At 35.9% G+C, this 16,269-nt stretch overlaps 1 protein-coding gene across 1 annotated transcript in view; it reads left to right on the top strand.

Moving 5' to 3' along the window:
* The window catches only part of LOC138712123 (parkin coregulated gene protein), a 31,313-nt gene extending 20,965 nt beyond the window's left edge, over nucleotides 1–10,348 (top strand). Inside the window, exons 3-4 of the mRNA XM_069843546.1 lie at nucleotides 5,934–6,083; nucleotides 9,270–10,348. Of these exons, the coding sequence (XP_069699647.1) occupies nucleotides 5,934–6,083; nucleotides 9,270–9,430 (311 nt within the window). The 3' untranslated portion in view covers nucleotides 9,431–10,348. The remainder of the gene's footprint in view (nucleotides 1–5,933; nucleotides 6,084–9,269) is intronic.
* Nucleotides 10,349–16,269: the final 5,921 nt, after the last annotated feature.

Here is a 16,269-nt window from a genome sequence, read left to right on the forward strand (position 1 = left end):
TAGGCGGAGTTATGGGGAGAGTTTGGGGGGGGGGGGCAGTGATTAAGTTTCTGTGCTTAAATTGATGAGTTAATGTCTTCAGATCATGTGTCTGGACTACAATATTTATTTTAAATTTCTGAATGTATAAGAATTTCTATACCTCATTTGAGGAATGGAAGCACTGTAATGTTTCTTTTGTAACAGCCTGTACTCATGTGTTAGAAGTTCGCATGTGTTCAGGCTGCCACTTGGAGAAGTATGAATAACATACCGCACAATACTGCAGAAAAAAGGAGAAGTGATGCCGGTATAATGTGTAAAGTTAAAAACGAGATTAAATAAAATAATTAGAGTTTACATTTCATATGATATCTTCAGGAAGGTAAACCTCATATAAAAGAGTTTCTGTTAGCACTGTTATGTAACTTTATTGATGTAATGGATGTATTTCTGTATCAGAGAGAAAAAGAGGGAGATTGTTTCAAGTTATGCCCTATTATAATTTGTAGTAGACCTACAGTTCAAGCCCTATACTTCTCGGTCCGAAACATCGCGGATATGGATGTCACACTGCAAGAAACATACCTCCGAAAATACCTTTATTAAATGATATTTCGAGATACTGTACCACAGTCAAGCTATAACGGGGGAGGAGGTACATGATGTCCCCATAACCCCGTTATATGGAGATTCTATGGTTTTGCTTTGCCCCCCTCCCCCCCCCCCCCAAGGAAACTGTTCTCTCTCCGCCTATGCTTCAGACCCCAAGAGGGCCGTGGCCCCCGGTTCAGAATCAGTGTCTTAGAGAACACTTATAATTTCAATTAACAATGTAATATTTTTCGTCCACAGCCTGTTTCTGTTTCGCATTTCGTGAAATAATTATACTTGTACTGTCGACCGAACATGGTTGTGTATCGTATTATTTCAAATAATTTTACGTGGTTTTCATCTAAATATTGTACTTCGTGTAAATCACGTCTGTAAATTGCAATGCGTTTCTATTACTACGTACGCACATTTCTTAAATTTATCACTGTGGACATTACCAATAAAGCACCAATGTAATTTTAGAAAATATAATATAGCGTTTACAGGATGCGAATTAAGATTTCTGATGAGGAGGAGGGATAGAATCCTAGATAGAGAATGTTTAAGTGGCGCTACAGCCCGTGAAGGGCCTAGACCGACCAGCCGGCTGCTGGCCTCACGCCCACATGTCGAACAGAGGTGGGCGATCATCCAACCAGAATGGAGGTATCGTGTGGTTAGCACGATGATCACCCCAGCCGTTATAGCTGGCATTCGCAACCGGATTTCGCTACCTATCGTAGCTCCCCAAGTGCATCACGATGCTGAGTGGGCACCGGTCCCATACACTGGGCGAAATTTCATGAGAAAATTTCTTCCTCCATGAGGACTCGAACCAGCGAGCATTCCGTAACCCGAGTCCTAGGCAGGATGCCTTAGACCGCGACGCCACGGCGCGGGACAGACAGAAAATACCATACATAAAATTATTATCATCCTCATTCGATACGGCTCAACGCTTGGTCGCACTGAGTTACTTGTCTTGATTATAATAATAATTATTATATCCCTGAGCAGGCTTAAGATAAGATGTGTAATTCCTAAGTTATTGATTGTTGTCAGCTTGCCGGTGATGATAATACATCATTATTATTTTCTTTGCTTATTTTATACTGCACTTTAAAAGGAAACTGGTATTAAACAACTATATTTTGTGAGGAGGGACAGAAGTTATCCCTGGCAGGGATGTTAATATGAATTTACGAGAGGGAGTCAACTTTCCAACAGGGGGGAAATCCCCGTCAAACCCCCCCCCCCCCCCGTTAATTCGCATCCTGAGCGTTTATATCCTTATTCTTATAAAGAACGAAAATACAATTTAAAAAATGCTTACTACGACAAAATATGAAATTATTCATACGATTTCTTCACCTATGTTACTTCTCTCCCAAACGTCATCTATGAATGTTTGTATATTTTAGCGACTTCTGAGCTAAAACTAGTCTATATAATTACAGGCATCTACTCGTAGTATGAGTGATTTATACTTCGAAATATACCGTCGTTAATAGTCTAATATGGGAACTATACGTACACCCAACAAAACCTACCCCATTAGTATATTACACTTATTATAATTATGACAAGAATCTATAAATTTAAGATGTCTGCCGTTTCTGAGCAACGCATCTATCCACATACAAGGGTTTCATAATGTACCCGACTAGTGTTGCATTTAAAAAATCCGAGAGAGAATAATGATCAATCAACTACAAAACAGTCCTGCACACTCTAAATAAATAGGTACTTTTTGTTTTCTTACCTTGCAAAAAAAAAGATGTTTTAAAAATAAGTCTGCAGAAATCTCTTTTCAGCCTTCTCATTGTTGCACTTACTTATATCTTCACAGAATGAACACATTTCCCTCTCTTCTTCAACATATAGACGTGGATTACTTACGCGAAGCTTTCATACGATTCTCCACTAAATCGCGCTCGTCGATGCGATGTTAACGTTCTGGAGGTTACAAACAACTAACTACTGCGCATCAAATGTAGCGCATCTCCATAGACTGCGCATGAAGCGTATACTGTACAGTCGCGGTTCCCAACCTGTGGTCTGCAAGTCATTTCAAAGGGATCCGCGCAACCAAGATGTGTTTTCAAGCGATATTTTAAAAGTTTTATTTCATCACGTTCTCTAATATCTATCAGCTTACTGAACTATTTCTATTTATCTCAGATTTTTGAGACAGAGTTTGACAATAATGAGTTCGCATAAGGGACTTCTCTTGGCCCGAAAATCTTGCGTACTACCCGATAGTCCACACCTGTGGAGTAACGGTCAGCGCGTCTGGCCGCGAAACCAGGTGGCCCGGGTTCGAATCCCGGTCGGGCCAAGTTACCTGGTTGAGGTTTTTTCCGGGATTTTCCCTCAATCCAATACGAGCAAATGCTGGGTAACTTCCGGTGCTGGACTCCGGACTCATTTCACCGGTATTATCACCTTCATATCATTCAGACGCTAAATAACCTAGGTATTGATACAGCGTCGTAAAATAACCCAAGCAAATAAACCTATCCGATATTTTTACTTTTTAAATTGAGGCCCCCAGAATAACGGCAGATACCAACCGATCTCGAATTTTGAGATAGATGTACGACTGTGTAGCCTACTCCTGCCATTTACCTTTCACACGGTGAAGTATTATATTAATTGGGATATGCTCTCATATTCCACATTGAAAATGAGTACTTAGTGGGAAAGAAAGCTTTCTCAGTGAATAAATGGCATATCCCAACTGTGTGGGTTTTAGTTTGCTTCCACTATAAAAGTTAATGGCGTTGTAGTCAATATGATGGCATTCACTAATAATTCGTTGACAAGCATGGACATGACGCGTGTGCTACAACCTCTGACGTGGAATATTTAACGGATGGGGTACGACCAGATAACGTGAAGATAAAATGTTTTTTATTTTTATTTTTATTTTTTTTTTTAGTTTCTTTAGGATGCGAAATATGTACGAAATTGCTCTTTTTTTTTAAGAAATATTTACCAAAATCAAACCATTTTAATCACCGGAATCAGGGTAAAATAATCTATAGTAATTAATGTCACAAGGGGTCTGACATTTTCCGATAAATCCACGAGCGAAGCGAATGGATTCATTTGGAAAATCTCAGACCTCGAGTGACATTTATTAGGACTATTTCGTGAATAAAATAAAAATGTAATACCCCTAAAATTCGCTCATACAGTGTTAATAATTGTATATTTATTTAACCTATTCAGATATTGTGAAATCGAAATAGATGAATAACGATTACTGCAATAAATAAATTGAATGTTATTCAGTAATGCCAATTGAGAAAAGCGAAATACACGTTTAACAATGTTAATTAGGCCTACATGTACTGCACGTTTCTCTTGTTATTATAACAGAAATACGTTTTCATTTCCTGCTGAAATTATCATTTAATTTAAACATTTTATAGTATAATAATTTACAAATCTGATTAATACATTAATTAACTATTGTTATAAAGGAGTGTAATTTTCTTTAGATATAATGGACATGGAATTAGGAGATGAAGCTGTAGATGTAGAAGTAGGATTTCGCACTTTATGATTCATGCGCATCGATTTACGTGGAAAAAGTTGGCGACACTGACTAAACAAAAGAACGACCATGCGATAAATTGATAGTGATAAATCGAGCTGCAGAAATTATCGCGATGTATGACTGATTGGTTGGAATTCAAAATTTCATTACACTTAATTGGCCGAAAATGGAATGACGTCATATAAATGAAATAGTCACCGCAAAATCACACTCCTACTGATCAGATTACTGACAGTGTAATGGCTGCATTACGGATATTAGGGTAATTCAGCTAGGGAGTGTCATTACATTTACAGTTTCCTACGTTCTTAATAACCGACGACTTGTTTAAAGGTTTTGGAGACAGCAAGTCTGGGCTACTAGCCTATACAATTAAAAAAGACACATATGAATGCAATAAAACATGCTGAAAAATTTAAATTACGAGTGGATTTTATAGGCATTATTTCTAAAACTAAAATTGTGCTACATTGCACCATCTACAGTAATGGGAACAGTAATAATTAGGCTCTGCCTACAATAGAATTTGGGAAAACGAAATCGAAAATTTTAATAATTATAACTCGGATTTCTATGATCTAAAAACTGTGGAAACATGCATTCAAGATTATTGAATAGATTGCCATGTACTTCTCTTTCGATAAACCCGTAGCATGATAAATTTGATGAAGGCGTATGAAAATCATTTTTTCTACAAATAGGCCTACCAGTATTTATATAATGTAATGCTGAATCAGTTGAAAAATGTTATTACATGAGAAGAAGTATACTGTGTATTGATTTGTTACGGTCAGAATTTGTAATTTAAAAAAGAATGTTTTAGATAATTATCTAGGCTTTGCTCTAACTGTTATTCCATTTGCTCCACTTTTCAAAAATGAGGAAGCCTAAGCCTAATACCAAAGACGGACATACGCCATCTTTATCGACATTTACTTAACGATCGGTCCTTATAGTATTTTTCGCGCTCTTTTCAAATTCGTTTATTTCAGAAACTGATATTTACGGGCCGTATTCATAGACATTCTTAGCGCGAGCTTCCGGTGGATGATCAGCGAACTAACGTTTTTCGTATTCATAAACCAGTGTTAGCGATATGTGATATGATTCCTGTACACGTAATCAGTCGATAGCCGGGGCTAGTTTAGCACGCTCGTAGCACGGGCTAGCGAAATGTCTATGAATAGCACCCTACAAGCTTTTGTGAACGTTAAAATATGTTGTTACTGGTACTTACACAATCGGGCACCTCCATGCATAGTTTGTTTCAAATGCGGACATGACCATTTCAGCCAATTAGATTGCTGGAAATGGCTTAAAACTGTCATGGCGACCAGTTAATATTTATATTCTGACGAGTTTGAATGTTTTAATGATTACGTTCCCTTTTGTAATTAAATTTTATTAAAATATAAGGATTTTGGGGCGCCTTAAGTTCAATATGGAGCACAATACATCGAAGAGTATACCTTAACTAACTACATAATGTATATTTAATCCTGTGCAATGGAAACATGTTAAAGAAAAATGATTGTAAATGAATCCTTCTTATTTACTTACTTACAAATGGCTTTTAAGAAACTCTTAGGCCTATATCTTATACTACAAGTTAACATAATGAAACAAAAATATGGCTCTACTGACAAAAAATAAAAATGGCTCTTGTCCGTCTTTGATACTAGGCTTCTCAGATAATCTTCGTGTCATCTTTAACACAAATTTCTGGTTCTAATTTTTATTACCACTACCCCAACGATATGATTCATATTTACCATTTAATTGCATTGTTTAACAGATGCGCTCAACACAAGGAAGCAAGAAATAGTCTGCACAACACTGAAGGTGATTCAAAGTTTGGTTATGTCAGCTGACATGGTCGGAGAGGCTTTAGTGCCTTACTACCGCCAGATCTTGCCAATATTCAACATATTTAAAAATAGGAATGGTAAGTATCGGCGATTAGAAAGGTAAAGTACTTCCTACACCTATTATTTCTTTTATTGCCACCAAGGAGACAAATACTAGAAACAAAAAGTACAAAACTTTAATGTTCTCTGTCTGTACTGTAGAATAATAATTGGATCTTACAGAGACATGAATGCTGAAAACAAATGCAAAACGTTGAATCTGAGAATGGGTGCAAGAAGAGCGTAAATACAGGGCTTCTATTATATTAGAGGTCGCCATTTTATAACTTCAGCAGTTCTACAGTGATCGCAGCAAACCTATCTAGTTCATTCATCTCGTATAAAACGTGTATAAAATCGTACCTTAAGATGTTGGAAATATCGTCCTCCCTCGGCTAAACAGGCGTTGTATCGGAAAAACACATTCTGATTGACACGATTAAGTTCGACCACTGTAATGTTTCTGATTTAATTTTTTTTCTGCCGGCATATATGATATTTAACCTCACGATAGTAGGCCTAATAAAATGCTCAATTTAAGAACAGTGAAGAGTAGACGAAGTATGTTCTACTCGTAAAAAAATCTGACCGATTATTCGTCGCGCTGACAGCACACCAAACTTCAACTTTCCTATAATGAAAAGTGATTTCTTGCACATGATGTGGTTTTTCAGAACACCAATAGCGAGTGTTTTCGTTATTTACACGACCAGTTTGGTGGAACGATGTCTCGTCTGAAAAGAACATGAGCTGTGGGCGATTAAATCTTCAGTCACTGATTTAAAAAAAAACCACACACTTTGTTACGAAGATGTTAACATCTGACGCCAGTTGCCTAGCAACGGCAGAGTTACGTCACACTATTCTGACCACCGGCACTTGCTTAGCAACAGATGAGATTAATAACGGTCTTCTAGTGTGTCCTACTTTTAACATAGCAGCTGCCGTGTTTTATGAAGCTATAGCAGTCATATTTTTCCCATGGTTAGACTACAGTTGATGACAAATAATCACGAACATTACACCATTCCACAATGCGTAGAAATCGTTAAAATTTATTATCAAAATGGGTCATCTGTTCGCCAAGCATTACGTGAAGCGTACGGTGTGCGTAATCATCCCTGCGAGAGAACAATAATTCGACATTTACTGGAAAAATTGGAGGCAACTGGTTCTGTCGCAAATCAAACAACGCCTGTACGTGAACGACGCAAACGCTCCAATGAAAGTAAAATCGCTGTTCATGAGATTGTATGCGAGAATCCACGGAAATCAATTTTTCAGCGAGCACAAGAATTGGGTCTTTCATCGACAACTTGGCGAATTTTGAATCTGGACTTGAAGTTACACCCTTAAAAAATTGTTTTAACTCAAGAACTGAAGCAGTAGGTACTTCACTAGCATATTCAGAAATGTCAAGTAGATAGCTCGCAGGAGAATAATGTCACAACAAAAAATAGTAAATTCTAAGATACTGGTGTTTATTATAAGATAACTATTTTTCACATTACTTCTACATAATTCTGCTTTACAGGATGTTTCAGAAATACTTTGACAAACCTTGAGGAATATACCTCATACCAAAACAAGAAAAAAAGTTCATATAAACATATGTCCGAAACTCGTTAGTTTTTTTTTTTTTTTTTTTTTAAATGAAAGAACAAGTGTTGCAACTTTAATCAATTCAGAAACTCATAACAAATGTTAAAAATGTTCTCCCCTTGCTTTCACTTTTATTGTTATGAATTTCTGAATTGATTAAAGTTGCAACACTTGCTACCAAGCTGACAATATTTAACAGATGTTTCATTATGTTCTTTCATTAATAACTAAAAAACTAAGGATTTTCGGACATGTTTATATGAACTTTTTTCCTTGTTTTGTTGTGAGGAACATGCCCCCAAGGTTTGTCAAAGTATTTCTGAAACACTCTGTATATTGTTTATATTACTTTCCCTTTGTAATTTTATCAAGTAATTTACAATGTAAATTTTCATTAATAGCAGATAGACTATTGCTTTCACGTATTCTGTTGTATTTTTTATTGCTGCACAAATTATGTAGGACTGTATTCTAAAAAAGCTGGTAAACCTGCAGTTGATGAGATTAGTTTATTACAAAATTTCGTTATCATCTCCACAGTCACTTATTAGTGTCATTTATTGCTACCCAAGACTTTTTTTTTAACTATGATAAAACAAATTAAGGGAAGGTGATAACATTTATGGAATAAAAGAGGGAAAAAAACTGAAGAAAAAACCGTCTGCAACACCTATCTCCCCCACAAATTCAATCGCAACCTGGCTAGGAATCATACTCAGGCCACTTGGATAGAAGACTTGCACAAAAGCTCTTAACCACAGATGTGACAGCTACCTTGTTTGCCTATTAGTAGAGCCACCAGCGAATAGGAATTATAAAGAATGGACACTTCGCGTCGGTACCTTTGATGTAGCCGGACTGATTTCAATGACCTTCAAGCCAGCTAAAGCGTGAGATTCTGCTTTCTCCCTAGAGTTGGCGCTGACATCACACCAGCGGAAATATAACACATATAATTAATACATCTAGGTACATTATGTACTCAAAATAAATTGGATCCATAAAATAATAAATCCGTCATTAACTGTAATTTCTAGACTCTAGAGTTCCTTTATAATGAGAGTTGAGACGTTGACCCCAACAACAATTAAAATATATAATGATTTGATAGCGCTGAAAATGGAAAAACAAAACTCTTACGAGAAGTAAAACCATATACCTATATTAATATACAAATATTAAACGAATTCGATACTTAATTTTATAATGTATTATATTATTTTATAATATAACTTATTATATCTGAAATATAAAATATTATTATTACAACTAGTTTGTCACTGAGAAATAAGGAAAAGCTGTTAACTTGAATTTATTTGAAGCAAAGCGTTACTGGATTATGCAATAAGGTAGGCGATGTTTGGATCCTGTGTCTCAACTATATACTCAATTATTATCTTAGCGTATGCTCGATTACACTAACCACTAGTGCTTGAAAGTGAAACTAAACGCTGGCGCACAGAGAAACAAAACACAGGAAAATTCGCTCAGTGTCCATTCTTTAGAATCCCTATTCGCTGGAACCACCTCAGAGCTTTCAATGCGAAAGTACTGCAAGTGGACAAACCTATTAAAAACAAATACTGTCATAATTTTAATTGAATCACTCATTTTGTTCGCAGTTAATCTGGGAGATGGAATCGATTACAGCCAGATGAACAACGAGAATATCGGTGATTTGGTTGAGGAAACACTCGAAATACTGGAGCGATATGGTGGTGAAGATGCTTTCATCAACATCAAGTACATGGTACCAACGTACGAGTCCTGCATGCTTAACTGAACGTTTTATCTTGTGGAAGAACTGTTCGAGAATATGGAAGGCGTTTATCACAAGTGCCATTGTTTATTGTATCTTTTTTTTTGCCTCAGCTATGAGAGACATTGCTGTGTTGTACAGGGGTTTATAAGATATTGTTGAAGTTTAGTTACTGTTAACTTATAAAATGTTACATTTGTGAATTCAAGTTGTATATTCTCTTTTACCCTTCAATCAAAGTTTCTTTTATGGACTTAATGTTGCCTCTTTCTTGTGGCAAACTAAATGAAGAGTAATAAAAGGGAATTTTTGAATATTGGCAACACATTGACCTATTTTAAACCTCAGTATCAGTGGCGGCTTTTGCATATTTCTTAAGAGGAAGAAAGAAGTTAACAGCGCAAAATGACACCTTCTTGAGAGAAACATTCTAAAAATTAGCCTACATGCATACATGTAAGACCAGATAGTGTTAGAGTTGGCCTATAGCAATAATCTGTTCTTGTAAACTGAATTTCCTAAATTGTCCAAAATATAATGTTTTTTAACTTCCATTCATTGTTGAATAATTGCACAAATCAACAATTACAAGGAAATTCACCTCACAGCATTTTTCGCGCACACTACAGCATCACACGTGTTGGAAGAGACTAGCTACTAACACGTAACTGGAACCGTTTTACAGAAATGGGAATGAGAAACAATCTGTTAGGAAAACGAGAAGACTGCACCCACCCACGTGGTCTGTGTTGTCACATATACATTTTACAAGTTCCGTATCACATGCTTTTGAAGAATGTCAGTTCTTGTAAAGTCATACTACCATTATTGTTCAAAGCTGCCGGTGGCCGAATAATTTTTCATATGTTAAAAATAATGTAGTTTGGAGTACTTTCAATTTCAAATATATTTGTACAAAACTGACAACTTGGCTGTTATTCTGTCTAGTAGACAATGAATGAAAGTGAATTTCAGGGGCCAAAAAGCTCTCCGATAGTAATGTAGAACTACTTCCTCTTTGTTTTATATAAATCCAACTTCAACTTTCAGACATCCTCGAAAGTTTCAAACCATGAATAGTAGCTTATATAAAGTGGAATGAATAATATATTTTAATTTATAATTTAAAAAAAGTTTATATGGTGTATTTCATAGCTTTGTGTTAAAACTGTTTATATAGTGCCTCGTCCTAGATGTGTTATAGTCTGGTTGAATGCAGAATCGTTAGATGGCAGTGGTAGCGAGCTTTGCTGCACGACCAGGCGGTTTCTATTTCCCTCCCATGCGCTGATTCAGAGGAGGATCTCCTCCCTATCCGTTCATTTACTTGCTTTAAAACTCTGCTTCTTTCTCTGGCCGCTAGTGCGCTGTTGTCTATGTGTGTTAACTGCAGTAAAGGAGGAATGGATTGACTTTCCTCCACACAAATAATCTCGCACCTTTCTCACAGTTTTCTAGCAGCACATGAGTGCGCGTCGTTTAAAACTCGATCAACCACAGTTTTCTTATAGTTGTGAACTTAAAAATTATCGAATCTTCCTGGAATTTCAAGGCATATATTTCATTTGGTACTTACTTTCAAAAGAAGAAAAACGTGAGGAGGGCGTTCCTCCCTTCCCTCCCCCGAGGAACTGCCACTGCTCAGTATGTTTGAATATAATAAAATGGCTGCTTCTACTTTATGTCGACTGAAAACATACACCATGTTCGCCCAAATCTGGTACGATATTTCTTCGCATAGAACCAGCTATGTAAAATCCAGGGACATCATTTCAGTTTTCACACGTTGAAGAGAGGAAGGAAGGGCAAGGTTTTTTAGAAGTCCTTACAGGGTATATTGCATGGCATACTCCCTTGCTATTTTCCATACTGAAAAACTAGGGTAAACTTGGCCATAAAAAATATTTAAACCATATGAGATGCACTGAAAATATTAAAAAAAAATCCACTATTTGTTTCTTTAAAATCAGACTGATACATGGGGCACCAGGACAGAAACAGCAATGTAATATTTGCATGGTGATTCATTCCGACACTATAACTTCATGACTAACAACACAATTGAAATAAATATGGTCTTGTCCGATCAGGTATGTGACTATGATGCATGATTTGAATTGGTGCCGTGTTGAATTGGTAGTGTGTGGCAAAGAAAATGAAATGGCTTTCACTGTACTGCAGAGAATTTTTATTGTGAAACATTCAGTGAGAAACAAAGATTATAAGAAACTGAAATGTTGTTTCAGATGAGAGTATTCTGAAACACGAGTGCCTTCACAATCATGCACTTATAAACATCTTCGTAAGTTGAGATTTACGGGATCTGTGCGTAATAAAGCAAGGACTGTTGTAAACCAAAAACTTATGAAAGAAACGGTTAATGACATTCTAGTGTGCTTGGAACTGAGTCCCAAAAAATCTTTAATAAGACATTTATTCTACGAAACCAGAATATCTTACAGTTCTTAAATTTGGTATGTAGGCTAATGTCATTTACTATTTATTAATTTCGTAAATTACTTTATTATTCAATAATTTAATTTATTATCCATTATTTCACTTATGTAATAATTTAATAGACTATTCTATATATTATGCGGAACGCGCAGTGACAAAACTGGATGGCTGACGACAGACTCCACTTTCCGTTGGATCTCCCTGTACAATATCTCAAAACCTGAGGTCATATTATATTCAAGGTTGTACTAGATTCGGACCAATGTGGAAAATCTCAAAAGAAACATTTCCCATCATTAAAATATTTTCTCTTTATAGTTTGTACAATAAAAGCACAGGAGCAGCAGTGATAATGGAATGATGACTATGACAATGATGAGTATAATAATAATAATAATAATAATAATAATAATAATAATAATAATAATAATAATAATAATAATAACAACAACACTGGTCTGCGTTTCAAAACTTTTTTTCCAAGGTCCAGGATTTTATAACTGATTTTTTATGTTCCTTGCATGCTGAATTCAAAAATATAACTCATTTTGCTCAATCAGGTCAGGTTTCTTTACTAGCCAAGATTTTAGTTAGTATATATTTACAGAAATAAAATGTACAATAGGTAAGAAAAAATGGTATTTACTATCACGAAACAGACTTAAGTTCACATCACATATACATTAAATATATTATGTAGTACATAAATACAGTTAATTTGGAAGAAAGGGCCTTTTCAAAAAATTTCATTACTGTTTCAGATCTTGAAAATTACACTCGAGACACGAGCCATAGCTTGCAACTCTGTATAGTGGTAACTTAGTAGGAGCGAGAGATAGGGGTGAAATCAACTTCTTTCTTGCAGCCCAATGTAGTCTGGCTTGAGCTTTCTCAGTGATGAGACTGATTTAAGGAACGTTCTTACAAAATGAATAAAAAGTGTGACACACCCTGACCAATTTTACTACAATTGTGGTAAAGTCACTATGCCAATCGAAAGTTTAAAATCACTCCATTTGCAAAGAAAATGCACGAATATCATGCCTACTTTGGTGTCAAAATTGGTGATCAGGACAAACCTTTCATATCTCGTGTGTGCTGCACTTTCTTCAACGCATCTGGGAAGCAAGACTAGCCTGAAACCAGGTTCACACAACGCTCTGTCAGAAGCTCCCATGGATCCTAAAAAATTCTATTTTCGCCACTGCACATCAAATGTGGCCTAATGAAAAATTTTGTCACGACACTTAACAAAGAAAAAAAGAGCTCTTGCTTTCCTAGGTCAGACATTTCTACATGTCAGTGAGGCCAAACTAATAGCAGGTATTTTTATGGCCTTCAAATCAGGGAGCTTATGAATGATGCTAAATTCAATGATCATAAAAAGGATAAAGAGAGTAATGCCTGGCTCGCATTGAAGTCTATTATTAAGAACTTTGTGGGCAACCATAGGAGCTCAGAGTAAAAACATGCTGTTGAGGAACTCCTGCGGAGCTACCAGGCTCTTGGTGGATGTATGTCCATACAGATGCAGTTCCTCAGCTCGCATTTAGATTATTTTCCTGAAAACTGTGGGGAATACAGAGAGGAGCAAGGCGAGCGCTTTCATAGAGACATTCGAGTGAAGAAGTAGAGGTACCAGAATCGTTGGGATGTAAACATGCTTGCAGACTATTGCTAGCAGGTTACCTCAAGAGGGAGGTTCCAGATGCAAAACACGCACGAAAGTCCTTCAAAAGGACCTTCCTTTCACAATAATGGTTTTCGTGTTTCATTCTATATACATATTTTATAATTTACGAAAATCTAAGTCTGACTTGAAACCATAATTAGTATAATCTAATAACTGTAAGATACAATTTATCTCTGAAATACCATATTTTTAAAAAATGCGATAGCAAGAAAATCTGACCTGACTGAGCAAAATGAGTTATATTTCTGAATTCAGCATGCACTAAATATAAAAGAACAGCTATGAAAATTTTGACCTGAAAAATGACGCAGACCAGTGTAATAGGAATATATACACATCAGAGCTATTTTACATTCTATTCAATTTACATAAACAGATACGTTGATTACATTTCAACAAATAGACATAAAGTTTTAAAATTAATTAAGTAATAAGTAATATAATTTAATAACTCACATATCATCCAATCTTGTTCTTCCAACTTGCAGCCAGCTGCGGGTCATTTTCTATTCACCTTATTATGAAAACCACAACCATATCATTCTACCTTCAATTTAATGTATGGTAATGATATAATGGATCAAAGTTTACTTTCCACAGATTTCCTCCCCTTCAAATATTATGTCGAAGTAAGCAAACTTATATTAACTTTAATTTGAAGCAAAAAGTCGATATTGCTCTTGATAAAACATTACACTAACCCTGACGACATTGATAAAATCTGAATTTTATTATTCCATGGATGCAAGCTCATCACATCTCATGCAATATTTCAACACACAATTCAATTTACTATAGAAACAAAATGTAACAATAGTCTTCCATTCTTGCTCATACTAGTAATCAAAAACCAGTTTGGATAAGCAGACTGAGGAGGTACACATGCCTCTTCATCCTCCCTACAAATCGTATTTTTCTAAAAATTAAGAGAAATCCTAACATCCGATAATAATTTATGTGCTCTACTAACTGACTGGATATTAAAAACAGTCACAAATATAATTAATTTACCACAGCTTTACTTAAAACGACGTACTTCAAGGTGTTACATAAAATTAAAACTGAGGAAGTACGTGCGAAATCAGTTACTACTATTAATTTGATAACAAGGGTCACTAAAAACTTGAGGGAGAAAAAGTTAAATGACAGATGAATGGTAGAATATTGTATAAAGCAGTAAAGGTATGTATGATCAAAAATCTCCAGGTAATAACCAAAAACAGCACGTGGTTGTAATGCAGAGTGACAGACTTCAAAAGACAACATAATTATAATCAAGTATTTTTCAGATGAAGAAATTCATTAAAAAATTGTCAATAACATTCTTAACTAGAATACTTCTACCATCCAATTATCTAAGCAGTTCTCCAAAGCCAGTGAAAACAGTGATAGTGATAGAGATAAAGAAAAGGATTTAGGTATTGCACAATTGGAGACTGACAGCAAGCAAGAGGAGGTGTGACAACATTGTGCTCTTGAGCCACGAGGCAGCAAATAATGTCAACCACAACCGTATTTCTCATACACTGTAATGAAAATTTTAAATTATGGTTTATTTAACGATGCTCGCAACTGCAGAAGTTACATCAGCATTGTTGGTGTGCCGAAATTTTGTCCCGCAGGAGTTCTTTTATATCCCAGTAAATCTACTGACATGAGCCTGTCGCATTTAAACACACTTAAATGCCATCGACCTGCACCAGGATCGAACCCGCAACCTTGAGCATAGAAGGCCAGCGCTATACCAACTGCACTACCAATGTAATGATGTTATGAGTTGTAACAATACTCTGTTTCTCTAATATAATTAGTCCGCGTGGTGTAAATGCAACTAAAGATACGCATTCACTACACTGTATCACACTCCTCGGACGAATTGTACACAACCGATATTTTAAGTGCAGTGCATTGACTGTAACAGCTCTATCTCATCGCCTCATTGGATTCCCTTTGTTTAAACCTAGATCATATATGTAACAGATAGGTCGGCCTTATAGGCTTTAACGTTAACAACTTTTGTCAAGTTTACTACGCTGCCATCTAGTTGTTACATAAGGAGTCACATCATAATTCCCATTTGAATTACATTAGCGACTGTACTGCCATCTCGCGTTTGTTTACGGCGGACGGGTGGCAATCCTGGCAGTTGTTCTCTTCAAAGTGCTGTCGATTTTAACATAGCGATGAGTTATCTGTTTTACATATATGATCTAGGGTTTAAAAACATGTAACGTACGATACTGACATTGAAAATAGAGGAGTTTTAAAGTTAGGCCTATTAATCATTAATGATAGCAAAGAGGGCTATTAATCATTAATGATAGCGAAAAAGAATTTGTAATTGTTTCATGCTTATTTTATTAATTGAAGGGGAAGAAAGAATGAAGGCGAGGAAACGAAAAATATATTGGATACATAATATATGTAAGAAACAACTTGAATTTGGAGAATATTACAGATTATTTCCTTATTTAGTGGGAGATTGCATAATGGGGGTTTAAGTCGGGTGATGTAACTGCCACATTGTAAAACTGGTGCCCGTTAAGAAAACAGTTACATGAAAGCCACAAGCAGTTGCAGCCTTCAGACTATTGACAAATCACGAATGTCTAGCAAGTCATCTCTACAGAATAGGTATCTCAGCTTCACCAATATGTGTCCTGTGTAACGATCCAGCAGAAATGAATGAAGATCACTTGAAGACCTGTGAAGC

Source organism: Periplaneta americana, chromosome 13 (assembly GCF_040183065.1).
Source record: "Periplaneta americana isolate PAMFEO1 chromosome 13, P.americana_PAMFEO1_priV1, whole genome shotgun sequence".
NCBI classification, from domain to species: domain Eukaryota; kingdom Metazoa; phylum Arthropoda; class Insecta; order Blattodea; family Blattidae; genus Periplaneta; species Periplaneta americana.